Below are 27,333 nucleotides of genomic sequence, written 5' to 3' on the forward strand. Positions count from 1 at the left end.
TGTGGTTTGGCCTTTGATTCCCTCTGTCACCGTCCCCCGCGGTCACAGCCGTGGTGCAGCCTCGAAGGTGGGGGAGGGTCGTCCCGCGTCTCTCGCGTTACAGGGCCGGTGCTGTCCTTTGCAAGCAGGAGCGACAGGGGGACAGACGCTGGGGTAACAGCGGGTGGACGTACCAGCGATGGGGTCGGCGGCGTCTGCGGGCCTGCAGAGAGATGGCTCGGTTTGCTGTCACACCCCTGAAAGGAGACGCGTGAGTCAGCGGCACCGTGTGCTTTTAAGAAAGAGTGTGGAGGTTTGCTGACAGAGCTGCCTGCGAAGAGGTGGTGACAGGTGCGCTGTGGAAAGGCCTCCGAGGTGTCCGGCGGGAGGAGCCCGGTCCCCACGCGCCCGGTGGGCCTTGTGTCATCGCTCTCGCGTGCTGTTCACTCGACACGTGTTGAGCACCGACTGTGTGCTCAGCGCTGCTCCCTGCTCCCGAGGCCTCCGGGCACGCGGGTGTCAGATGCTGACACGTGTCAGGGTGCGCTGTGGTGGTTGCTGAGCACGTGTGTTTACGCGATCCGGAGACCGCGCGCTGTCCCGGCCAGTGACTCGGGCAGAAATCCCCCGGCTCGGAGGGTCGGGGGGACACGAGCCACGGGGGGCGGGGATGCTGGTCGTGTCCGAGGGGCAGGGTTGCTCGTGAGCGCGCCGTGGGGGCGGCAGGCTGACGCAGTTCCCCCCTGGGGGAGGAGCCACGCTGAGCACGCGTCCAGAGGTGTGGGACGGGGCTGGGGGCGGGGCGGGGCAGGAGCAGCAGGGTGGGCGGGGCAGGCGTTGGGTCGAGACCATGGGGCGGGGCGGGGCGAGGGGGGGGGTCCGCTCCTGAGGCTCGGCCTGCGGGGCGGGGCGTGCGGACCCTCGGGACGTGCAGGGCTGGAGCGGGGTGCCGGCCGTCAGGTCTCCCGGGCTTTGGGCCAGGGAGCTCGGAGCACCGGCTGGGTTGGGCGAGGGCGTCCGGTGGGCGGTTGTGTGTCTGAGGTCCGTGTTCTGTTCGCAACGCAGGCCTGACCTGAGCCTCCTTGTGGGAGGCCACCGTGGGGTCGAGCGGTCAGGGCAGCATGAGGCCGGGTGCAGAGGCCCCTCGTGGGAGAGGTGGGCCGCCCGGGCGCGTGAGTCACGGTCGCCGACAGGTGAAGTCAGTGAGGACGAGTCGGCCCCGCGGACATCACTGATGACTTTGGCCGGGGCAGGTTCAGCGGGATCGGGCGGCCGCAGTGTGACTGGAGGGAGGTCTGCAGAGATGGGAAGGCGCTGAAGGCATCCGGGACCGCTTTCGGAAGAGCGGTGTGTGATGGACGGTGCTGTGTTGTAAGCTGCGGGATACTATGGCTTGTGCTGTTGTTCGTGGTGTTATAAGGACACCGCGGGCCCCGACGGAGGCCCTGTACCAAGCCCACGTCACCAAACCACGGCTCAGTCCCTCAGCTAAGGGCAGGTCCAGTCCCCGGCAGCCTGGAGGTGCCCGGTCAGCACCAGTGAGGTCATCCGCCACGGGCTCCTCTGTCCCCCGCAGGTAGGTCACCTGAGCTCCAACAGGGCACCGTCTCCCCTTGGGCCCAGGAGGGCCGCCCGTTTTGCACAGCCCCTCGGACCCCCTCCTGCTCGCTGGATGGGATGAATCGCTGAACACAGCCAGCAAGGTCTTCGGCGTTTACTCAGTTGGATTTTGCTTCTTTTAAGCAATGGGGATGTTTGAGGGAGACTCACTGTTCTGAGAGGGGAGGGGGGGCTTGAGTAGCAGGAGGGACTCCAGGGGACGGGGAGCAGGTTGGACAGGCGGCCTTGAGCGGGTGCTTTGAGCTGGTGCGGGGGGATGTGCCCTTGTGGAGACAGTTGAGATCACGGTCTCTGGTGAGGTTTACTGCTTCCGCTTATTTTCTTGGGTGAATCATTCTACGTGTTAGAGGTTACACAGAAAAAAATTTTCACGCTCCAGGTGTGAGCTTAGCTAAATTTGAGCTAGGTAATGATTTTGTTAAATTCTGATTGGGTCAAGGTGCTTTACTCGTGAAAGAGCCCAGGTACTTAAAATGAACAGGAAGGCAGGTGGCATTTGGAGGCCACAATAGCCAATGAAGAGGAGATAAAAATATCTAGTAAACGAGGTTTCAAAGGACTGTGCCTTTAGTGCAGGAAAAAGGTAAGAAAGGAGTGCTTGGTGTCGGGCTGGCGGGAGGAGCTTGTTCTTGAATGGCCAAGGCTCGGTCCTTGGAAGGCCAGTCCCTCCTGAAACGCGCTGCCAGCCCTCGGACACAACCGCTGGGCTTTGAGACTGGAAATGTCTCTATTTCACAAGACTCTTGTCCTCAGGAAGCTCTGCTCACAGCTACAGCATCCAAATTGTAACTGCCACGTTCTTGGCACTCCTGTCCAAATCCTGTCTTGGCTCCAGTATACCCAGCTTTCTGAAGATTTGCACTCAGGTTTGTGTAAGGTGTGGATGAGAAGCTGAATTTTTCTGTCCCCTTTCATTTATTCCTTGGTAGGAAATCCTGTTGAAATCCTCATTACTGATCACAAGAAGGCAAATTTAAAAAACTCACATTTGGGATTGTTGGATCAACAAATAGCAAAATTAAGGGAACCTAGGATTTCTAGCTGAGCAAACGGTTTTAATGAAAGACGCTTGAGTTTCATAATCAGTATTTTAGATAAATGTGTTAACTATTTTTAAATACTGCCACAGTACTGACAGGCACCCTAGAAAGTAAAGAAATCTGTGGGAAAAAGCTCAAGAGCTTCTTAAAAGGTTATTTAAGACCAAACGTGATCTGTTTTTTTCCGAATCAAAGTACGTGTGACCTAATTGTTACTGTCACGTTTTAACATACAGCAGCTCAGTGTTCAGATGGGCCCAGGTAGCTGCAGGCAGGGCCTCACGTAACGGAACTCTGTCCGTTCTTAGAACGGGAGACCTGCTGTCAGGATGAGGACGTTCCTGAAAGGGACTGAAAGGGAGGGAGAGGCGCCATCAGCTGAGTCTTAACTGCGCACAGCGGCAGCACGGCCATGGGGAGGAGGACGGCTGCCGCACGTGGGCTGCAGCAGAGGGCTTCCCAACTTCTGGGCATCTCACCAAGCAGTTCCCCAGACCGTGCTAGCGTGGGTTCCCCTGGCGCTGAGTGTGGGCCACGGTGGTTAACAGATACGCTTATGTTCAAGGGTTGGCGCTACTGAGGGACCTGAAAGCCCACAGCCTCACCAGGGAGGGAGTCCTGCCCCCGTCAAACTCCTGCCCGTCTCCTCACCCTTCTGCCACGAAGAGTCCGGGTCTCAGGTGGGTTCTAAGGAGGCGGCTGACCCAGTTAACTTTGGAGAGTTCTGTGGGCAGGTCCAGTCAGTCCTGCAAGATGGGGGGTGAGCCAGGTGATCTGCGGGCTTTCCCACCTTGAACCTCACGAGGGAAACCTCACTAAGGGGCCCTTTGGCCCAATCCACAGTTTGCTATTATTTTGTGTTTCACTGTGAGCTCTGAGGTTTTAAGGTGAAGGACGTTCTGTCAGGTTGAAGAAGGATCTGAAGCTGGTCAAACACAGCTACCCAGACTGTACTGGAAACCCAATGGAAAACTTGAATGGTACGCTGACTGCATACTGTGTCGACACCCTAATGCTGTGTCGATTGGCAGGTACAGACAGCCCGAGGAGCGCTGCTACAAGGAATGGACCTAACGGAGCGAGTGGACGCTCGTGGGGCGAGGCCCGGAGTGCCTGCAGCTGCTGTTCAGATGCAGCTGTGGAGGATCCGGGGTGGGTCCTGAGTCTGCTCCCCTGTGCCCTCCCTGCTGCCCAGAAGCCCAGTGCTTACAGCTGCCGCTCTCGTCAACTCAAGTCCCAGAAACACATTCCTCGCTGCCTACGTGTTAAACGCTGAAGCAGGACTCACTCCTGGGAGGGGAGGACCGCGTGCTCGTCCACAGGTGTCAGGCGTGACATCCTATGACGACATCGGCGAGGACCACGGCAGGTGCATCCCCTCTTCACACGTGATGAGGGCATCACCATGCAGACGATCTGACTGCACGTGAAAGAAAAAACCAGCCACGAGAGCTTCAGAAAAGTTTTTAGCAAATGTTTCCGTCCATTTATTTTCTGTACTCCTTAAAAACAAACATCATGTTTCATACTGAAGCTCTGAAATACTGTATGCCCGAGAGGCACCTCCCACTCATGCTGCAAGCTGGTCCACGTCCTCTCTGCTTCTGTTCGCCAGGTGAGCTTCAATAATTTCTGCAAAGAGATTCCTCTTCAACAGATTATACGCAAGAGGTAAAAGCTGGCCAGCGACTTTATGAAAATACTGAAAAACAAAAGAAGATGACATTAGCCAGAGGACGCAGCAGGTAATACAGTGGAAAAAGCAGTTGTTAACGAAGCCCACTCCCCGCACGCTGGGTTTCAGCCAGCGTCTGCATGACAACAGTGAGTTCTGAGACAGCGCCTGGCGACGTCCCTGGGGCAGTCGTGCAGCTCTTCAGGACGAAGGGCACTTCTTGAAGAAAACCAAGTAAAAACTGTAAGCGTCCTTATTCCCTCAGATACGGTTTATTCACCCCCTTTTGCCCCAGTACGCTCAAATGCCTTTTCCTTCTCGTCGGCGTGTCCCCACCACATAAGACTTCAATCATCATTTCCGTTAGCTGGCGCCGTCGGAACAAGGAGCCGAACGTGAGTTTTCACATCGCACTGAAGGCTCCCTCGTGTCTTCAGTTCCTTCTCGCCCCATGTCAGCCTCCACCCCTGAAGTCGCTGCCTCTGTCAAGGGCCCAGACGCGCTCCGAGGACAAGGGAGGGCAGCCACCGTTGGCGCTTGCTGCCTGCTTCACCGTCCCTTCTCCGATGCTGCTGGATTCTCAAGACAACCGAGTTTCTGTGAAGCTGCTCAAGCGCTATTCTGATCGGTCACTGACCCTCTCTGGCTGTTAACCACTCTGATTATTTTTACTGCTAACAAACAGCCCTACACGAGAAAGACGGAGTCCCCAAAACAGACTCCCCCACAGTGGCGTCAGCCTGACCCAGTAACTGTCGATCAGAAACGCCAATGCTCAGGCCCCAGCGGGAAGGGAACTCGGTGAGGCCCAGGGGGACTGGGGGGTCGGGGGCGCGCCAGCCTGTGCGGAACAAGCCCCCGGGGCACCCTGACGCTCCAGCCCCGCGGCGTCCCCAGGTGACCCTGCACTTCACAGCCTGCGCAGTCACCTTCTGGGGTAGAGGCTGACGCGGGAGCTGCCTGCCTGTGTGGCCCTGAGCACCTGGGGCTCTTTCTGTGCCGCAGGTGACATGGTAGGTGAAGGGAGAATTAGGTGGTCTCCACAGCGGGCAGATGGCCTGGGAGGGCCCCAGGTGGCGCGGAGGTGCAGGGAGTACGGCCCACGCTCACACGGCTACTCCCGGGGAGACGGGACTCAGGCCGGGGCCACCACTCCTCCCGCCTGCCCGACCCCCAGCCGTGGCTCAGCGGCCTCCTGCAGCTGCCTTGTACGTTTCTCCTACGTGATGAGCAGGGAGTTCATGGTAAAACAGCACCTCCTCTATGGTAAAGAATTTCCAGCATATTTACAGACAGCATTTACTCTTCATCCCGGAATTCAAGCACAAGAACAAACCCCCCCACGGAAAATGAGGCGGAAACGGGAAGGTGTGTCCACACCCTAGTGAAGGGCACAGCCGTACTAGTAAGTAGCTAGGAAGTCACTTGGGCACAACATCCGGGTCATTCACCTCGGCCAGAGTACAAGGTGAACTTCAAATAAAAAATATGCTCACTTTATCTGCTTAAAAATCATTTCAAAATGTTCATTTTGAAATTCAAGCTGAATCCATACCCTGCGTGCTGGACTTGCGGACAGCAATGAGCCGGAGTGTGTGGGGGTGGGGGTGGGGGTGGAGGGGATGCAGGGTGGGGAGGGAGGGCAGGGTGTGCTCACTCACGTGGGAACCGTGGCAGAAGAGGTCCATCCCCAGCTCCAGCCCCATCCCATAATCGCACTCATCATTAGCAAACTGCACGTAAGTCATCATTTCCTGAACAGGAGCAAAAGCTTTGAGTCTCTCAGCATCACTGGGGGCCTCCACAATCGTCTTGCAGATTCTCCTGAGACTGGCTGAAAGATCAAGGACACAAGGTTACCTGTAACCACCACGGTGCAGACGGTAACCTGGATGTTTCCTCATGACTCTGTCCTAGTGCAATGGATGCCTCTTTGGTTGGCACTGTATTTTACAACGGCCATTTTATGGTTTTTCTACTTAAGATTAAGCATAAAAATGGCTTACTTAACGAAAAAGACTTCTTGTATTAGCACAGTGGGACCTAGCTGTAATCAGGAATCACACCAGCTTCCAGAGATTTTCCCTGGGCTACTCCAGGTTCCACAGACTATGGCCAAACCTGACCCACCTGTTTTTAACTGCCCTCAAGCTAAGAGTGTTCTTCCATTTTTAAATGGTTGGAAAAAACAAAAACTATATGGAGACCGAGGGATTAAAAAAAATCCAGACAGACAGTAAAGTCTGCTCTTTTTGCCCCCTCCTACCTTACTTTAAAAAAAAAAAAAAAAAAAAAAACCCCAGAAAAAGACAAACGAGAGACAAGAAATCATTGTAGAATTAAACCTTTACCAGTACTTTTACCAAAGTGGGGGAAGTGCAGCTACGGCCAAAGTGTAATCTGAGGTGAGAACAGAGAAAACTAACATTTATCTAAATAAAAACGAGTGGTTTAACATTTCTACCTGGACTTTCAACGTTTTTCTCCCTGCTTTCGGAGGCCAGGGTGCGTGAGCTCCCACGAGGCACGTGAGAAGAAAGGCACCGAACGATGCCTAGTTAGACTTCCTTTCTGACAAACTGGGAAAATCCGATAACGCGGACGAGCTGCCACTCACTCGGAGCAACAGACATGTTCCTGGACACGGGGCTGCCGCGCTGGCAGGGACGAGGTTCGGCCACGACATGAACAGTCACACCTGGACCTCACGGTGCCGCGTCTCACGCACGGGGGGCTGATGTTACACACTCTACTGACACTAACCACAAACCCAGGCTGACGACAGCGGTGAGCGTCTGCCAGGGCTTGACCTCGGAACGCGCGCCCCCGGCACACACCCGGCACGGGCTGCGTTCTGCCCCCGCCCCGTGGCAGGCAGTACTGCAGTGGACAGACAGCAGTGACACGTTTACTGGAGGACAGACATGTTCTTCCACCGGCAACATTCTGCAGCGCGTCGCCTCACGGAACCCAAACTGCGAGACTGTGCGAGCAGCCTCCACTGTCACCACGCTCCAGTGCCTGCTGCTGCCCTGCTCCCCGCTGCCACCGCCCCCCCGCTCATGGCGCGGAGCCACAGGCTGCAGCGCAGGGAAGTCAGGCCGCCAGCTCGGCGATCACGCGACACTCAGAGCCACGTCTCAGGTCCCCACCTCCCGGACGTGAGAATAAGAGCCGCGTAAAGGCCTGGGTGAGGACTGAGTTAACACTGCGTACACATCCCCCGACAGCGTCAACCACGACACGATCCAGTGCTCAATAAATGGTATCCCCCGGGCCACGTTACAGCGTTATGTGTCGAGAGCCTCGGGGGAAACTGGTCAGGAGCAGACTTCACTGTGACCCGCTGAGCGCTGTCACCCGTCCACAGACCGCCAGCCACTTACACCTCCTGGCAAACAAAACAGCGAGACACTAGATCCTTAACTATGTCTGCTACCACTTCTCATTCAAAAATAAATAAACCACGGAAGGATCTAATGCTACAACGTTAGAAAAAAGTACAAGTAGATAAAAGTGACCCTGGACATAAAACCCAGAACCCCAACCAGGGGAGGTAACGGTTTACTCCAGGGCCCCGCAATTGAACACCCAGCGCGATCGCTGTAACAAATGCCCTCAGTCTCCCCAACAGGACAGTAAAGCTGCTGCTAAAGCTCGGGGTGGACTGGCTCACAGGGAGGCGGCGAAGACCAGGGTTTGACCCCCGCCCCCGGGACACAGCCCCTCTCCCCTCCGGCCTCAGGGAGGAGGTCCAGGAAGGTCCCGCGTGTGCAGCGCGTGTGCAGCAGGCTGCGCGTGTAACCCACCTTGGCATCATACCAAAACAGAAATGTGAAAGTAATTTTAAGCTATCTAATTTAGCCCAACATATCCGAAACAGCATCATTTCTACACATGGTCAATGTAGGAAAAACTTAACGCTGCTGCAGTTTTTACATGGAAGTGAGTTAACACCAAACCAGACCACAAGTTCAGCCCCTCCACCGCAGGGCCCACATGCAGTGCTTTTCCCTGGGAGTCCTCCAGGCGGAGGGCAGCTGAGGCCACAGCTCTGTTCTGAACAAGCGAGGGCCTGCATTTTACGTGCTGCGCAGGGGCGCCTCTAATTCCCTCTCTCTGAGTGCCCCTCGCCCCGCTGCCCCCAAGGGAGCAGGGTGACGAGAAGGTGGTGCCCTCGGGGGTGCTCAAGTAAAGGGGGTTGGGCAGGGGGAGCTGGGAAGCGATTTTCATCCTCTGTTTTCAACATGGCAATAATTAGATTTTGTGTCGTTTTTATACTTACAGATGAAGTAACTCAGCACTGGCTTCTAAAAGCTAATCAGACTTACATACAGATGCAAGACTGGTCACAAAGCACTAAACAAACGCGTGCTGTCCCACTAATTACTATATTGTACGTTGATGGCTACAATGTCAAAGGCTCTGAAATAGTTCAGAAAAAGTCACCTAGACCAGAGGTTCACATTCTTTAAACTTGTAAAAATACTGTTCTGAGCGCTATCAGGCAAGCAGTGTGCTAAGCACTTACGTGCTCGGTTACACCCCAAACACCTCTACGGATGGTATTCACCACTACTACCCGTATGGCGGATGAAGAAGACCACGGTTCAGGGTAGTTCAATAACTTGCTAAGGCTACACAGCGGCAAACCCAGCTTCAGTTCAGGCTTCACTGACCACAGAGCCTGAGCCCTTCTTCACTAAGGGGAGGTGACTGTTCCCAAAATGGCACATGTCCTGACCTACTTCTCAACATAAGGAAACCTTTCTCCATATACATTAACGCACATACACATGTTCATGTGAGAAATACTTTACCATCCGTTTCAGGGAGCTCTCTGTATCCCACATCATTTTTATCTACTGGGACAACCAAGCCTGCCCCATGAAAGGTCTTTGTCACGACCTAAATAAAAGGAAAAAAAAAACAAAATTTAGTCACTGTAAATAGACGAAAACAACAGGGGGGAAAAAAACCCCAAAACAAAGCACACTCACAAACCCGCAAGACTTCTGCCAAAACGCAACATTGAATGGCCCTTTTATTTCAGTAAATTTGGACCCCAGGGCACAAGTTTAATATTTCTTTCCTTTAAAATTAGCTAGAAGTCAAGCACTTGAAGTAAGTACGACAGTGAAACAGCCGGCTTTCATTAACTGTGTCAGCTGTCTGAAGTCTGCGCCGTGCGTCCCACTACAGGAAGCAGGGCGCGGTGTCAGTTCCATCCACGGCCATGGGATCCTCTAGGCAGAAAGCCTGAGGGACTGGGCCCTGAAGGAGAAGGAATGGTTTTTGTCAGCAGGAAGACGTGGAAGGCAGAACTCCTTTCCATCTTGTTAAATTCAGGTCCCCCATTTCTACCTGGAAAATTCAGGCTCGTCAGCAAACTTCCCCAAAGTAGGGCAGTTTCTAGTGTTGTGGTGCCCTTCGTGGAGGCAAATAACATAAACCGGTGAGCTTTTCTTAAGTGTTAATTTTCAAAGACAAACAGGGGTCCAAACACAACCCCCATCATAACCCTTCCAGTCTGCATATTTCTCTTACACTAGTGGCATTCTTAGGTCTTTGCTGAACAAAACATCTGCTTCCAGTATCTCTGTGCAGTCCAGTGACATTCCTGAGGGAAGGACGCTCTCAGTTTTAAGGTCCTCGCCCCCAAGTCTCTGTACCAGCTCTCCACCCTCTCGCTGCTTTCACTGTCCTTCATTAAGCAACCCAGGGGACAGGTTATTCCAAACAAGTCCCAAGACAACTGCTCACCCCTTGGGAAAAAACAAATGAAGTCACAGTTACGTTGTATCTTACTCCTGATACCAAAATAACTTGCAGTTGGATTTTAGAATTAAATGTAAAACCCATAAAACTACTAGAAGAAAAGGCAAACATTTTATATGATTTTGGGTTGGAGAAGGAAAAGACTTATAGACTTGACTACATTAAAAAAAAAAAAATTAGACTTCCCTGGTGGTGCAGTGGTTAAGAATCCACCTCCCAATGCAGGGGACACGGGTTCAAGCCCTGGTCTGGGAAGATCCCACATGCCGCAGAGCAACTAAGCCTGTGCACCACAACTACTGAGCCTGCGCTCTAGAGCCCGTGAGCCACAACTCCTGAGCTCACGTGCTGCAACTACTGAAGCCCGCGTGCCTAGAGCCTGTGCTCCGCAACAAGAGAAGCCACCACAACGAGAAGCCCGCACACCACAACGAAGAGTAGCCCCTGTTCGCCACAACTAGAGAAAGCCCGTGCACAGCAACAAAGACCCAATGCAGCCAAAGATTAAAAAAATTAACAAATCAAGTAAAAACCAAGAACAAAATTAACACAAATGATGAAAAACATCTGCAATATATACATATAACAATAAAGTTAATAAAGATGAATGTCTTTATAAAGCAAGTCTTACAAATAATGGAAAAGACTTAACACCCAAATTAAAACACAAGTAATTCTAACCTGATGGAAAAACGGGCAAAGTTCAAGCAGTTCACAGAAGAAATATAAATGGCCAGTGGAGAAATGAAAACGATTTAATGTCCTTTACAATCAAAGAAATGCTGATGGAAACAATGGTAGATCATTTTGTACTTTTCAGGATGGAAAGACCAAAGGGATTGGTAAGACCAGCACCGGCGAGGACCCAGGGAAAGGGGCGCACAGCCCCTGCAGGTGGGGTGCAAAGGAGTCCAACTCCTGGGGGGGGGGGAGTTCTGCAAACAGAGAAAACACACACACACTTAATTTTTTTTATACCTGTATAAATTTTTTTTAAAAACCACTTTGGACCCGGCAATACTACATCTAGGAATTTCTTCTAAGGAAATAATCAGGTAAGTGTGCAAGTAAAGGTGCGAACCGTTATTTATGGCAGGCTGTCTGCATGAGTGGAGTTTTCAGCACCCTAAACTCTGAACATAAGCGCAGCGCCCTTGTGTGGCAGACGTGCCGTGCAGCACATGGAGTGACGACCACAGTGTGTTCACAAAGCAGTGCTGACGCTGAACGCAAAAGGCCACAGTGATGGCACGACTGTCTTCTGCCCGACTCAGGCTGACACCCAACAAAAAGCCACACTATGTACGCATTTTCACTGATGAGAAACTGTACTAATTGTCCATAAAGAGGTATCAGTTACTAGTAAAGCATCAAAATCCTGATTTTATTACGAAGAATCAGATTACCAGTTTAGGAAAACCCTGCACAAGGGTGGGTGATGTTGTGAGGCATCAGAACTAGAGGTGGACAGAATGACAGACCCTCATTTTACAGCGACATTAACTCAATGTCGATTTTAAAAGTGACATCTAGGTACTGGAAGAGGTAAAGTGGCACACAGCCAGTTAGTCAGATAGGGTGAAAGGAATGCTAGCTATGAAAGATGTGAGTTTAGGTCTCAGATCTGTCATGTAAAATTCTGCACAAGGAGCACAGCCTCTGCAAACCTACTGTGCTTGCCTGTCGGTGGTAGGGGTGGAATGAGCAGCTCACAAGGACCTCCGGCCAAAGCACTACAAGGCACGGCTGGTATAAACACAGATTGCTAGCGTGCCATGGAGTGCTCCATTACCCTGGGATGCACATGCTACCTCCACACAGAAGGCCCGAGTCACCAACTCACATGCTAGTGGACTAGAAAAATATTTATTCCATGAAGATCTCACAGTAACAATAAAAGAATAAACTTATAACAGAAAAGGATCTGGAAGCATTATCACCACATGTTGTCTTTGGGAAGATAAAATCATGGTTGTCTTAGAAGTTCTTTTTTTCTTTGAATTTGTGTTTACCAGCTATCTTTGTAAGAACAAATACTAAAAAGAAACCTCATGGGGGAAGGGGGCCAGGACAAACATTCCTGTGAAACTTAATCTAATAAATTTAGATTAAGACTCAGATTACATTAGACTCCTATCTAATTTATAGTTATGGGGAAGAATGAATGAAATCTCATCTGAAATTACTGCTGATGACAGAATGTGCTGCTGGCAGCTGTCTGCTCGCAGCAGCTTAGTCGTTAGTCAAGACAAATTAGGATACGTCACAACGGGGTGAGAAATGCTCCCCTTCCTACCCTGTAAGGTGCGAGAGGCTCCCTATGAAAACTAGAAAGGTGAAATGGCAATATGAAATCTTAGAGCAACTGAAAAATGCCCCATTGCAAGGAGTTTCATTCAAATGAACATTTTTAGAAACTGCTTCCGACCTCAAGGACTAAAGAAAGAGTTGATAAGACTTCGATTCAGTGACTATAACTTATCAGAACATCACCCCTGCAGCCGTGTCAAGGTCAGAAAAAGCACTGAAGTAGGATTTTCAATAACTAAGTAAGCCAGCACTAGTTTATTCTGGGTTAACGAGTACTTTATTTGGCCTAGAACACGCAGATGAAGCAGCCACACACAGGAGACACTGCTGAGAGGCTGGCTGCCCTGACTCCAGTGATGAACGCCCTCCTTCCTCAGGGTGATTAGGACAGAGTCCTACACAATTCTCATTTACCCCAGGCAAGAATTCTTCTGGCTTCTCTGTTAACTCACTCTGACAATTGTAAGTGAAAAACCCAAAGGATCCAAAACCCAAGAAGTATTTGCTGTTTACAAAACCACTCACACTGCAGGTGCCAAGGGAAGCGTTGGTTGGTGGGCTCCATAGGCAAAGGAGAGGGGCCTCCTCATGCACCATTTCCTAGAGATTTACACACCTCAGTACACACCGCTCTCAAACGCCAACTGCCTGAGGGGCTATAACTATAAGGCACTGTAAGGCAGACCTTTACACATCTACCCCCAAAACTCTTGGCACGAAATCAACAGACCTTAGCCATTAAAGAAAGAAATTTAAGCAAATATTATGTACAAAGCCGCTTTCACTCTTCTACAGGAAACTGGTAAATCAAGATTAACGAGTGAGAAGGCCTGGCTGAGTTCTGCACCCGCCGCAAGGGCACTGCGTCACGCGACCCAGCCTGGCCAACAACCTGCAGGACCTCCCAGGCCAGACCCTGGACAGCCTCCGAGGGAGCCCCGCGAGGGCAGCGTCCAGCTCTCCCCAGGACAGGGCAGCGAGGGATGGAGAGAAGGTGCAGGTGGCAAGCAATCAAGAGAGGAAAACCCCCTATTAAAACAGCAGGAGAGTCAGAGACTAACAGACATAAACCATACTTTCTTATCTCTCTGTTTCATCTTCACGGTTCTCTGTTCCAGTGAGAACCCCAGTTCTCTGGCTGCTTCTGTGAGTTTCTCATCTATGGTTTTCAAGAGACTAGTTTTCTTTTTATCTGTTACTTCTTTAAGTTTTTTCATCAAAAATAATCTGAAAAAGAAGTAAAAGCCCTCATTAGTATGCAGGCCATTGTGCTAAGCACACAGACCTTGGGAAGTTACGGGGAGCCGAGTTACAGACATCAAACTCCATGCAAGGGAAAGACTGCAGAACCACCACCAGAGCCCCCCAGAATCCCGAACAGGTTCTTCAACCAAGAGAAAAGCACTATTAATAAACAGCTGCCAGTCACAGAAACAGCAAACAAGATTTGTCTGTATTATCTCTGTAATGTCTACAACAAACACACAGGGTATTAGCAGAATGAGGTTAAGCCAAGTTCCCGTCGCGTCGCTTGATGCTGAGATCGGCGGCGTACCGCCTTAGAGAAGGCCGACGTAACAGGAGAGAAGAGTGTGGAGACACCAAAAAGGATTTTCTACTCTTAAAGAGCCAGAGGACGTTTAGAATACTTAAGCATCAGAGATTCTTTTCAATGTTACCTTCAAATCTGCATTAAGATAAATTTAAAAAATATAAAAGGAAAGCAAAACTATTCTATAAGCTGATACGAAAGCACAATTCAAAATATTTTTTAAAGGTATGTGAATAGTACAATATATTATTGCCAGTTACGGAAATAATTTTATGTTAAGAATGCTGCAGAGGGTGTGGAGAAAAGGGAACCCTCTTACACTGCTGGTGGGAATGCAAACTGGTACAGCCACTATGTTAAACAGCATGGAGGTTCCTTTAAAAACTAAAATTAGGTTTACCAGATCCCACTCCTGGGCATATGTCTGGAGAAAACCCTAATTCAAAAAGATACATGCACCCTTATGTTCACTGCAGCACTATTTACAATAGCCAGGACATGGAAGCAACCTAAACGTCCACTGACACAGGAATGGATAAAGAATATTACTCAGCTATAAAAGAACAAAATAATGCCATTTGCAGCACATGGATGGACCTAGAGATTGTCATACTGAGTGAACTAAGTCAGATAGAGAAAGACAAATATCATATGATATCACTTATATGTGGAATCTAAAAAAAAGGGTACAAATGAACCTATCTACAAAACAGAAATAGTTACAGATGTAGAAAACAAACTTATGGTTACCAGGGGGTAAGAGGGAGGGATAAATTGGGAAATTTGGACTGGCATATACACACACTACCATATACAAAATAGATAACTAATAAGGCCCTACTGTACAGCACAGGGAACTCTACCCTGTACTCTGTAATGGCCTATATGGGAAAAGAATCTGAAAAGGAGGGGATATATGTATAACTGATTCGCTTTGCTGTACACCTGAAACTAACACAACATTGTAAATCAACTATACTCCAATAAAAATTAAAAAAAAAAAAAAAGACTTTTGCCATCAGAGCAAGAGTGAAAGGAAGAGCTGGAAACAGTGCCCAGCTGGACACAGTTGGTCCCCTTCCTGCAGCCACTACCAGGCTCCCAGGAGGAAACCCGCTCCTGCCCACCACTAACATCCAGCAGTTTGCTATGGGATGGGCGCTGCAGGTGCTATTCTGATCCCCATTTTACAGATCAGGAAACTAAGGCACAGAGGATAATCAACTTACCCAAGCTGACAGAATTAGTGTGCGTGGATTAAAGTGCCACAGAAGCCAAGACCACCAAAATCACGGTCTCATGATTACAGCACAGCATCACAGTAAATCTCACCTTCAACTTCACCAGCCGCGTATCAAGAGGCTCTATCTACAACAACCATACAAAGCACACCAGCGACGCCAGGGCCCCGGGGCTGCTGTTCTCTGTCCACAGCACCCTTCCTCCCGGGAGGCTCTCGCCTTCATCAGGCCCACGGGAAACACCCTCTCAGAGGACGTCCACCTCTCCTGACGGCCCTCAGTACTGGTCTTCTCATCCTTATCACATTATAGGACCACTTCCATTCCAGTTTATTAAGCTTTTGTCTCTCAGCTTCAAACCTAATACTCTGCTGCAATACTCTGCTGCAATGTGCACATGGAAACAGCCAGAACTTTCTGTGCTGTCCCATTAAACCTAATGGGAGACTGTGAACCTTGAGTGAGTCCTGCAGTGGTCATGCAGAAAACACTGGTTCACTAAGTTATGCAGATCTCCCAAAAGAGTGACCCTTTTCACTGTATTTGATTTACTCCATTCTATCACAACATGAAAAAACCACATTCATTAATAGTACTACCAACCTCGTTAGCGAAGTCTTCAGGAAGTGAGAAGCTGTCAAGCTCACGAGGGTGGTTACAACTCTCCCCAATTCTAATGTTTGCTTTTGAAATCTTAAGTTTTAACACTGGCGACAAACACAGTCCGTTGTTTTCATCGGTTCGTTTGAGACAACGCCGGCCAAACACTCATGTCAGAGTAACCAGTGTCTGCCAGTCCCTCTCTTCAGCAAAGTGAAAAAAGCTGAGCTCACAACTCAGCCTCACAAGACCTTTTTCCTCGAGACAAACCCTAACACCTAAGTGTGCCGAAGTGCCTCCCGTCACGCAGGACGTTAAGAAGACACGTGCCCAGCGGCAGGGATCTGATCCGCCTTTACTGTGTCATCACGGACCTCCGTAGGGACACCCGCGTCACATCCCAGCCGTGATAACCCACAGTCCGCTGCCCACCAGGTCCACTGCCCCGACCCCTTTGAGGCTTCAGCAGGGCTTACCCGCCTCCACCTTTGTGCTGTTGGTGTGAGAACGACACCCTGTCATCACCCAGAGTTTGCAGCTCACAGGCCTCCTGGGAAGTGGGCAGGCACCCCTGGGGGCCACACCCCACTGTTTGATAGCTGCTGTTAAGTTAATGGTTTTAAACGTGACTACACGTCAGAACCTCCTGGGTTCCTGGTTGAAAGCACCCAGTACAGCAACGTAGGGTGGCAGAGAATACTGGGGGTGCAGACAAGAGGAAAAGAGCCTATTTAGCAGCACGTCTCGACCCAAGAGCTGATACCTTGCCTACACGTACTCTTGTACTACGCACCAAGTGTTTTAAATGGTCTATAGGCCCGTACAAAGGAAGCGTTCATTAAATGTTCGTTAAAATGAATGTTCATTCACTTAAAACATTCACTTGAAATGAATTTTTTAAACTTAAGAATTAAAATTATAGACATACAGGTTTGAGATCTCTAAGTATATCTACACTTAGATACACCTGGAACTTTTTTTTTTTTTTTTCCCGGTACGCGGGCCTCTCACTGTTGTGCCCTCTCCCATTGCGGAGCACAGGTTCCAGACACGCAGGCTCAGCGGCCATGGCTCACGGGCCCAGCCGCTCCACGGCATGTAGGATCGTCCCGGACCGGGGCACGAACCCGTGTCCCCTGCATCGGCAGGCGGACTCTCAACCACTGTACCACCAGGGAAGCCCCTGGAACATGTATTTTTAAAGAACGTTCCCGAGTCCTGCTCTAGACATGCTGAAGTGAATGAAGCTGAGGTGAAGCTCTTAACCACAAGCCCGGGAGGCATCCGTGTGTAGTCAGGTTTGAAACCATTAACTAAACAGCAGTGGTCAAATAGTGGTCTGTGGACCCCAGGGACCCCTGAGACCTTTTAGGAGATATATGAGGTCCAAACTACTGCTACAATTATTTTAGGGAAAAGAACAGAATAAAAAGAAAATCATTCCTAATTTTGTTGTCCAAAGATAAGTATTTTAAAACTTTCAATCTAGCTAGATTTCTCTCCATGTGCATTAGAAGCTGTGAAAAGGGAACCGTTCCACACTGTTCTGTTATTTGACCTCTTCACATAATGTATCAGCTCCTTCCCAAAACAACAGATCAATATCCTGGTGTTACACTTTGTGGACATTTTCTATTTAGTTACCTAATTTTCTCTAACTGCTGGATATGTATGTTTTTTCTAATTTTTCCTTTTTATAAATAATCTGAAATATACACAGATATTTATGTGCACCCATCCAAAATTTCTTCAGATAAATAGCTAAAAATGGAATCACCGATTTAAGGTATAGCATATTAGCTGGCAATGTTCATTATCTGTTAAGTAATCTTTGAAAAAATATTTAAACAACCTTATTCCAACTGCTTTCCACAAACGTCTTACCAATTAACACATGTCAGAAAGGTTTCTTATACCCTAACCATCCTTGGGTATTACCATTCTTTAATCTTTACTCATCTTTGTTAGCTGAATTTGCATTTCTTTGGCTACTATTAAATATTACACAAAGAGAACTAGTTTCCCTGGGCATAAAAATAATTTGTGTATAACAAACGGTCTACCTTAAAAGACATTACTGAGGCTGATATAGAAATTGTTTTGATTAGCTGATTTAAGTAAAGTCTCAAAAAAGAATACTATATATACTGTAACACTTGAAAAGTATAATAACCTTTTTACCTTTATATTTGAGATAAATTATTGAAGGTGCAAAACATTTTTTGTGTGAAATAGCATTAGGTACTCAAATATACTCACTTGCTGGTCTTCACCTAAGTTATAAATCTATCACCAATGTATTTTTGTTTTCTATTTCCTTTTCTGTGTTCTCCAGTAAGCTAAAAAAATACCAGAATGATCTTGCATTATTTTCGATAACAACTGTATCTTTCTTCTTTTTTTTTGTAAGACCACTAGGATTAATGAAAACTTAGTTGTTTTTGCTGTCAGAGTGTTTGTGGAATGATTCACCGAGCATCTACAAAGCAAGTGCTGTGCACAAGAAAAAGCCTCTGCCCTCATGAACTTACACGTTAGTGCAAGAGACAGACAATAAGGAAATAACTACAGTTGTTTCCAATAAAGACAGGACCAATTTAAATTCAACAATAAATCTGAAGGGTGTAGAGAACTATAAACAGCAAGCAACGTCTTCCATAAATTTCAGAGTTATCAGAAAAGAAAAAAGAGCCTTTCTGGGACATCTCCCATGCCCTTTAGATACACCAGTATGCACACAGCAGCCCAGCAGGTGCACTGATCGACCTAGTTTTCTGTTTACTGCAAATTTGTGCTATTAAATCACAGGGAATGAAAGTCTTTTAAAAAGTAGGGTAGGGACTTCCCTGGTGGCACAGTGGTTAAGAATCCACCTGCCAGTGCAGGGGACACGGGTTCAAGCCCTGGTCCGGGAAGATCCCACACGCCGTGGAGCAACTAAGCCCATGAGCCACAACTACTGAGCCTGCGCTGTAGAGCCTGAGAGCCACAACTACTGAAGCCCGCATGCCACAACTACTGAAGTTCACGCCAAAACTACTGAGCCGGCGCTCTAGTGCCCAAGAGCCACAACTACTGAAGCCCGCACGCCGCAACTACTGAGCCTGTGCTCCAGAGCCCGCGGGCTGCAACTACTGAAGCCCGCATGCCACAACTACTGAGCTTGCACTCTAAAGCCCATGAGCCACAACTACTGAAGCCCGCACGCCACAACTACTTAAGCCCGCATGCCACAACTACTTAAGCCTGCGTGCCACAACTACTGAAGCCCATGTGCCACAACTACTGAAGCCCACACGCCACAACTAATGAGCCTGAGCTCTAGAGCCCATGCGCCACAACTACTGAAGCCCGTGTGCCACAACTACTGAAGCCCACATACCACAACTACTGAGCCCGCGTGCCACAACTACTAAAGTCCACATGCCACAACTAATGAGCCTGAGCTCTAGAGCCCATGCGCCACAACTACTGAAGCCCGTGTGCCACAACTACTGAAGCCCACATACCACAACTACTGAGCCCGCGTGCCACAACTACTAAAGTCCACACGCCACAACTACTGAGCCGGCACTCTAGAGCCCACGAGCCACAACTACTGAAGGCTGCACGCCACAACTACTGAGCCTGTGCTGTAGAGCCCACAAGCCACAACTACGTAAGCCCGCATGCCACAACTACTGAAGCCCACGTGCCACAACTACTGAAGCCCACATGCCACAACTACTGAATCCCACAGGCCACAACTAATGAGCCTGCGCTCTAGAGCCCGTGTGCCACAACTACTGAACCTGTGCTCTAGAGTCTGTGAGCCACAACTACTGAAGCCCACACACCACAACTACTGAATCCCACACGCCACAACTAATGAGCCTGCACTCTAGAGCCCGTGTGCCACAACTACTGAACCTGTGCTCTAGAGTCTGTGAGCCACAACTACTGAAGCCCGCATGGCACAACTACTAAAGTCCACATGCCACAACTACTGAGCCTGCGCTCTAGAGCCCGCGAGCCACAACTACTGAGCCTGCATGCCACAACTACTGAGCCTGCACACCTAGAGCCCGTGCTCCACAACAAGAGAAGCCACCGCAGTGAAGAGTAGCCCCCGCTTGACACAACTAGAGAAAGCCTGCGTGCAGCAAGAAGACCCAACGCAGCCAAAAACAAATAAATAAATCAAGTAATTAAAAAAAAGAAAAAGTAGGGTAAAGAGATCACACAAAACATGGTCTACTTATTTTGCTCAAGGTGGTGAAGGTGCTTTCTTCATTTTATTAGAGTGTCCACGGCCCACCTGCTGTGGCAGCTCCGGATGGTGTCTGTGTCTGTGCACCGTGGGCGGCTCCCTGGCTGGGCTCTGAGCCGCCCCGGCGCTGCCGCACCACCTGCCCTGCGCTTCAGCTCGCGTTCCGGACAGGGCTGATGCCCCACCCGGCTGCAGACGCGGGGCCCTGACCTCGGGGGGTGGAGGTCCAGCTCCGGCCCTACCTGCACGCAGAGGTCTTAGCCTCCCGGGTGGAGGGGAGGCGGGCAGGGGCCCACTCTCACCGGCGCAGGTTCTGCCAGACCACGCGGTCCTGGAGCACTCGTGTGGCCGCAGCTGGCGCTCCGGCTCCCTGCGATGTGCCCTGACAGTGGCTTCACTGCACTCAACCTTCCGTCTCAACCACATACCACAGGTTCTCGGAACGAACTCTTCAAGACTGTTTGACCTAAGATGCCTAAAAAATCTTTTGAGTTTGCCACGGGACAAACAAGGTCAAGATTAAGTAATATTTTCATTAAATGATTAGTTATAAAAGAGGTCTGTTGTTTGGCGAAAAGTTGAAGTGTGGATAAGATGCCTGCAAAAGTCATGTAAATGATCTCCAGGTATCTAAAAATTTTTGGTTACCTCATTTCCCCTCAGAGATGGACTGATACAGTACAAAAATTGTAAACCAATATAAATAGGAGACATACTGAAATAAAACATTTTCTTACTTGACTGCAGCAAACACATTATCTCCATTTTGAACAATTATACAATTTTTCTTTGCTTCATTTGTAGCGACAAATACAGGAAGTTCATCAGGAGAATCCCTGTTTAAGCAAAAGATATTACAAATTTAGCTGCCCATAATTTGTATTATCAGCAAAGTAGAATTTTAGGTCTATAAACAACAAATTATATCTGCATGTTTCAAAAACTGCCAATGAATTTGCCAGGTTTAAGCTCTAGTTTTCTTACGAATATCTATAACAAATCTTATTTATATAACAGAACCTAAAATTAAGATTCTTAGGACCTAGTTACTTTTATACGTGAGTACAAAGAAGGAAAGAATAAAGCTTGTTAAAAGGAGGTGAAATTATACACAATCATCTCTACCCCAGTTTAACAGTCCGTGAAAAAAAGAAAGGTGGAAAAACCAAAAGAAACAGGACAGAAAGGATCATAAAACATTGGCAGCGTAAGGAGCCGGTTCACATCTATAACCAAATCCCTTTACTCTACGCCTGAGGGAACCGATGGAGACGAAGCGACTCGGCCGAGGTCCTGGTGAGGCAGCAGGAAGCCAGCAGACCCCGGCGCCCCAGCTCCCAGCCCCGCGCGCCCACGGCTCCCTGGCACCCCTGCACACCTTCTCCACGTCCTCTTCTCCCCGCCTCGCTGTCAGCGCCAGCGCCGCTCCAAGTGGAGGAGCCACCCCCCACCCACAGCGCGACTTCTAAGAGTCTAAGCTTCCCGCATGTATCATTTAACCCTCCGAACATTCCCGTTGGGCGTGTCTGATGATCACAGGACAGGAAACTGAGTCACAGCAAGTCACTGGCACAGGGTGAGCCAGGTAGTAAGTAGGAGGACCAGCCTGCCTCCAAACCGCGTTCTTAATTCTATGGCCCCTGGAAGCACAGGGCCAACTTAAGTCACAGCAGCTGCTCTAAATTACCTTTCCTAGGCTAAAAGAGCTTTTCTGAACTCAAAAGGAAAAAAAAAGTTTATAACTACAGAGGAAAAGCTGGAGAGGTTCAGCCTAACGAGCTCACCCGTCCCAGGGTAGGTTAGTAGGTTAGAACGGCAGACAGCCTGTGTACCCACCAGGAGAGGGTACATGTCCTTCACCTTGGGTGAGGCCAGTGAACATCTGCTTACGCTCATTACAGGGACAGTAGCTGTATTTTAGGAGAAGAAAAGCCCCTTTACCTGAAATAGCCCATGTGGAACTCAGTTTTACGATCTCCAATAATAATGGTCTGGAACTCAGGAGGATCATAGTAAAATCTCCAGTGAAGGTTAAAGTTCAGGCTTGCTGACTTTTTCTTCATTTTATGTCTTCCGGCAAGGATATCATAAGGACCCACTAATCGAAGTCCAAGGCTTGCAGAAAGTGAATCTATAAATTAAATATGTTTATTTAGACAGTGCCTTTCTGGAGGCAGACAGGAAATACTGCCTTTCATTCAGAAAATATTTCTAAGCAGTTGTCTTAAAAAAGAGCTTCTAAAGGAAAAGAAAAAAGTCTTTAGTTACATGTGAAGATGTTAGTTGTAAATACTCAATGGAAAAGAAATCAGAGCAATGAAGATGTGGCTAGGATTTCCTCTTAACTTTACCACTGATGACATTTCAAACATTCCTGCTGTTTCTTATTTTGGCCAAAACAAGACTGCTTTGTGTTCCTATGCACTGCAAACCTTTACCTTGTCTCATTACTGTGTTGCTGTCGGTCTCAAATACTTGTAGCACATCCAGACCAAGGGAGAGGCAACAGACAGCACATGAGGACGAATAATTTAACTAAAAATGTGTTTAATGTAAGTATTTCCTTCCCCTTCCCTCCACCTCAGCTAATTATCACTCTCGACTCATTGCCTCCTTGACCATCCATCTGGCTCACCCTAATCCTGGATGAGCCCACCTTCTTTTTCCATCCACAGATCAGCCATCAAGTCTGTTCAAATGTACACGTTTACAGCATCAGATGGGCCTTCGTGCTTCTCTAAGAGCGAGGCAAGCACTTCAGGCAGGACCTGGATATGCAAGGAGGTGAGGATGGAGAGAGGAAGGAAATTCTTGGAAGAGGTAACAATGTGAAAAAAAAGCATGGGGACAGTTTAATTTCCCCCCCTCTACGAACAGATATAAATATATAGATGTTTTAAATGGAGATCATGCTGTTTTGTAGTGTTTTTTTGTTCGTCATCCTGTCCTCATTTAAATCTTCTGAATAGTTTCTTATACTATTAAATGTTTCTTTAATATGTCTACCATTGCTAGGCATTTACTGTTTCTTTTTTATTCTAAACAATGCTTCAGTGAATATCTTTGCTAACACATGTTTGTACACATCCATGAGTACTTTTTGAGAAGGTGCTGCATGGTTGCAGTGTTTTGATATACTGCCAAAATTCAGTTATCTCCCAGTATACATTTTCGTCAGCAGTCTCTGGGACTGCTTCCCCCCACCTCATGTGAAGACATTTAAACAGTACCAAAGGGTAACAATGCAAAGTAACTGTTACATTATCAGTTTTTAGTGTACCTTTTCAGAGATAGTATACGCACATAGGAAGTATGTAGGGATGTGTGTGTGTGTGTGTGTGTGTGTGTATTCTTGACCTAAAAATACTAACGGCAGCATATGCTATGCTACTCTCTTTTTTCTTTTGAAATATTCCAGGCATGATAGTTTATCATCGCTTAAAAATCTGCCTGATTCTTTTAAAACTATGTATGTCCACTGAAAGATGGGTAAGTGATGAGCATTTAAGGCATTTTCTGCTTTTTGTTTCAGTATCATTTAACATAGTTTGGGTTCACCTAACCCTTAAGACAAGTTCCTAGGGGCAGCACTGCTAAGTCATACTAAAAGTCCTGGAACACACAGAAGTATGTGCTTGTTTTCTTGCAGACTCTCATCAAAGCATGTTGTGGAATGATGTACCTTTGCTAGTATGACATTTTATTTCTCTCATTTGAAACATCTTTGGAAAAGTTCCTTTTCCATGAACTGTTTAGATCCTGGGTCCAGTTTCCTACTGTCTTTTCCACTGGCAGAAGCCAGAGGAAGATTCTGGAGCAACTCACCAGCTGGCTGTTCAGGATCAAGTCCTTCACAGAACCTCCAGAAGTGATAGAAATCTTCAGGCAGAGAAAGCCTGTAATGACTTTCTACTTCTTTTCGAAGGTCACTGGGCACGTCAGCTTCACAGCATTTACCCTTCTTCACGGCGACTGCTTTTTCACACTGAAAATCCGCACACACAACTTTGTTTCTCCCAAAGTAATTTCAGCAACTTGGACTGCTTAATAATATTGCTCATTTTTGTTCACCCCAACTCTATGAGTTTCCTTTAAAACTCTATAAATGGTATTTGAGTAAAATCTGGGGATTCTTTTGGGTGAGGAAAAAAAGGAAAGAACAGTTTATAATATATAGATGTCAAGAGGGACACACACAGCAACTTTTTAAACATATTTCCCTAAGATAATGGAAATTCAGAAAACAAAAAACCAAAAAGTATAAAAGGTAAACAGCAGGAAAAAGAGGAATAAGAAAATGGCAGGTTTTGCCCTGTTCTGGTAAACAGGGTGTCATCGTGCCTTTCATTTAAACAGACTCAGTGACCACACCAGAAACAAATTGCCAGAAATAACTGGATGCAAGGGATTTACCAGTTAAAACAATGATTTCAGAAAAGGTCGTTTAAGGCCAGACTAGGTTATAAAACTCAGCTCCAGCAGCTCTGCAGTATAGGTTCATTCTGTAAGTATGCTAGGCTTTAGAATGCTTATTACACCTGTGACCTATTCCCACAAAAATAAAATGCTTGGTTGGAGGGTACGCATCTTCAGTCTTGGGAGCAGCCGTGCGTGTTGTTCTTTCTGGGAACCTGGATCCTTTCCTTCCTGTCCTTCCTTTCCAGCGATCAGTACATCAGTGCTGCCCAACCCCGAGGTATTCTGCCCCCAAGGGGACACGTTTAGCAGTATCTGGAGACCTTTTCGGTTGTACAAACTTGGGGGGGTGTGTGTGCTGCTGGCGTTCAGTGGGTAGAGGCCAGGGATGCTACTAAACATCCTCCAGTGCACAGGAGAGGCCCCTTAACAAACACCTATCTGGCCCAGACGTCCACAGGGGTCACGACCGAGAAATTCTAACCTCATGTTTCTCATATTCACATTCTTCCAGCAGGCTCAAGTTTACTGATGTTATTTTGGGTATCCTTCAGAGTCTGCAAAGTGTATTTATGTACCAGATGACATATACAAGAATGTTCTTGATGGCATTGTTTTACGAGTGGAAGACAGGACAAATGAAAATGCCTATTGACAGGAGAATGGTTACAGGACTTTCAAACAATGGAATATTACGCTTAGTGAAAAGCAAAGAGAGCCACACACAGCATGGATCAATCTTGATAATATAATGCTGAATAAAGAAAAACGTCCCTGAAGATTATATGCAGCATGATAGCCTTTTTATGAAGTTCAAAAAATACTGTTCAGGCATCAACTCATGGGTGATAAAGCCATAAAAAGAAGACAGAGGAAAACAAACAGTTCAGGATCACAGCTACACCGAATGGGGTCGACAGGAAGGAGTTAGGCAGACAGGACAGGTGAGCAACATGAAGATGGTCAGCCTTTCAGTGCTTGGCCTGGGCAACGGCCTCACAGGTGTTTGTCGTATTATTAAACGAATAAGGTAAAACAGGACCATGACCAAGAATAACAGTGTATCACGCCAAGGATTATAACATGTCTATATGAGGTCATAAAAAATTAAACTGAACAAGAAGGCTGTTCAAATAGGGATCCAAAAATTGATGGTGATAATAGCAAACAGTAAGAAATGTAACAGTAAAAACAGTCAGTAATAACTACCTGTTATGCACTTACTATGGTGCCCAGCCACTGTGCTAAACTCCTTCTATGGATTAACTCATTTAGTCCTCAGAAATTCCTTATGAGCTAGATTCTGTTATCCACATTCTACAGACAAGGAAACTGACGTTAGGTGACTTCCCCGAGTCCCTAACTAGAAAGTGGGAGAACAGGCATTTAACCCCAGGTGGGCCGGCCCCCAGCAGATCCAACCACTTCAAGCTGTCTCTTCAACTGCAAACACACAACAGCAGAAACATGTCAAGTCCTGACCCAGCCTCCCCTCTGTGTGTATGCCCGCCTTTGCTGAGACTTCCAAAGACTGGCTCAAACTTAAGATGTTAGAAAGAAGAGCCTTAAATCTACCTCGCTGAAAGGCAGTGTTGCATAATGGTTAGGCTGCCCTGGTTGATTCCTGACTTTTCCCCATTTCCAGCTCTGTCACCCTGGGCAAGTTACCTAACCTCTCTGTGCCGTTCTCTCATCTACAAAAAAAGGGCTATGTAGTACCTCTATCACAGGGTTGTTAAAAGGAATAAATTATTTGTAAAAATACACAAACAGTGCTAGCACAGAATACATAAATGCTGGCTATTACCGTTGGCCATAGTCTCTGTAGACGAATCGTAACTTTTGATGCTTTATTTCTAAGACTAACACTCTGTCAAAGAAGTTCACTGCCCTTTCAAAGGGAGAAAAGGGTGTTTTCAGCTCTGCCTGAGCTCACACGCTGGCTGCATCCCCAAATCCCTAATAACTCGAGTTTAGGACGGCTGTGCCCTTCAGGGGCTGCCCTTATCCTTTACCCTTCTGTTCCTGGAGAGCGGGACCGGAGTAATGAACGCCCAGAACGCGGCCCTCCTGCACCGTCTCACCCCATCCAGCTGACAGCGCAGCCAGAGGGAGTTTTGGAAACCTCTACTTCTTTCCTGCTTGACTCCCTGCTGCTCTTGCAGTGGTGACAGAACGTGTGAGGCCGCAGGAAAGCCTGAGCCGACGCCCCTCCGTGGTCAGCGCCCCCCCGTCCCCACCCCGGCCTCCCCGCGGCCGAGCTCGGCGCTGCGCCCGGCCACCCCTCCGCCGCATTTCCCGCCTTCGGGGACGCCCTCCTTCCGGGGCGTCAGCAGCTCTTTCTACACTCGGCGGGGCCGGCCGGACCAGAGGGTTGGGGGAGCGTGCTGTGGGGGAACCGGGCTGAGTCAACCCGCTCCCCGGGGGAGGGCCTCTGACTGCGCCAACCCGGCCCCGGGGGAACCCCGGGCTGTAACCCGCCCCGGGCCCGCCCCCGGGGGACGCAGGGACGCGAGGCGCCGCTCTCCGCTGCGGCTGGGGTCAAATGCGCCGCGCCACCCTCGGACCCGCGGCCGCCCTTGGACCTCAGCGCGGTACCTGCGGCCCTTCCCCGCCGGGCCCGCGCTTCCCGCCGCCGCCCACCATCCTGTAGCCGCTGCAGGATGAAGCCCGTCCCGCCGAGAACTCGTACGCCGCCGACTGCTTCCGGTTCAAGGGCGACCAATCACCTCTCCGCGCCGCGGCGCACACAAATATAGGGAAGGCCCCGCCCCCACAAGCGAGCGCGCGGCCGAGGCCCCGCCCACCCGGCCAGCTGGGCAGGTTGCCCTTTGTACGCGCGTGCGCGTCCCGCGAGCTGACCCACCTGAGCT

General features: G+C 48.8%; 1 protein-coding gene across 2 annotated transcripts; it reads right to left on the minus strand.

Moving 5' to 3' along the window:
* Positions 1–3,856: 3,856 nt before the first annotated feature.
* HPF1 (histone PARylation factor 1) lies at positions 3,857–27,333 on the minus strand. 2 transcript variants are annotated; one of them, XM_079925609.1, is made up of 8 exons: positions 27,059–27,333; positions 23,870–24,029; positions 21,986–22,175; positions 20,782–20,880; positions 13,479–13,629; positions 9,135–9,222; positions 5,976–6,148; positions 3,857–4,341 (listed from the first exon to the last, which is right to left on the minus strand). In XM_079925609.1, exons 1-8 carry the CDS (start codon positions 27,104–27,106, stop codon positions 4,210–4,212), a joined length of 1,041 nt encoding a protein of 346 aa, XP_079781735.1. In that variant the 5' UTR covers positions 27,107–27,333; the 3' UTR covers positions 3,857–4,209. The 2 variants fall into 2 exon arrangements, with proteins under 2 accessions (XP_079781735.1, XP_079781736.1); XM_079925610.1 differs by lacking the exons at positions 23,870–24,029; positions 27,059–27,333 and adding an exon at positions 22,701–23,859.

This window comes from Stenella coeruleoalba, assembly GCF_951394435.1.
Source record: "Stenella coeruleoalba genome assembly, chromosome: 7".
NCBI lineage: Eukaryota > Metazoa > Chordata > Mammalia > Artiodactyla > Delphinidae > Stenella > Stenella coeruleoalba.

Coding starts and splice junctions, on each gene's coding strand:
- HPF1 (XM_079925609.1), bottom strand. CDS start 27,106: ATGGTGGGCGGCGGCGGGAAGCGCGGGCCCGGCGGGGAAGGGCCGCAG. Junction 24,030..27,058: donor CCGGCGGGGAAGGGCCGCAG/GTACCGCGCTGA, acceptor GCGGATTTTCAG/TGTGAAAAAGCAGTCGCCGT. Junction 13,630..20,781: donor AATGTGTTTGCTGCAGTCAA/GTAAGAAAATGT, acceptor CTTCTTTTTCAG/ATTATTTTTGATGAAAAAAC.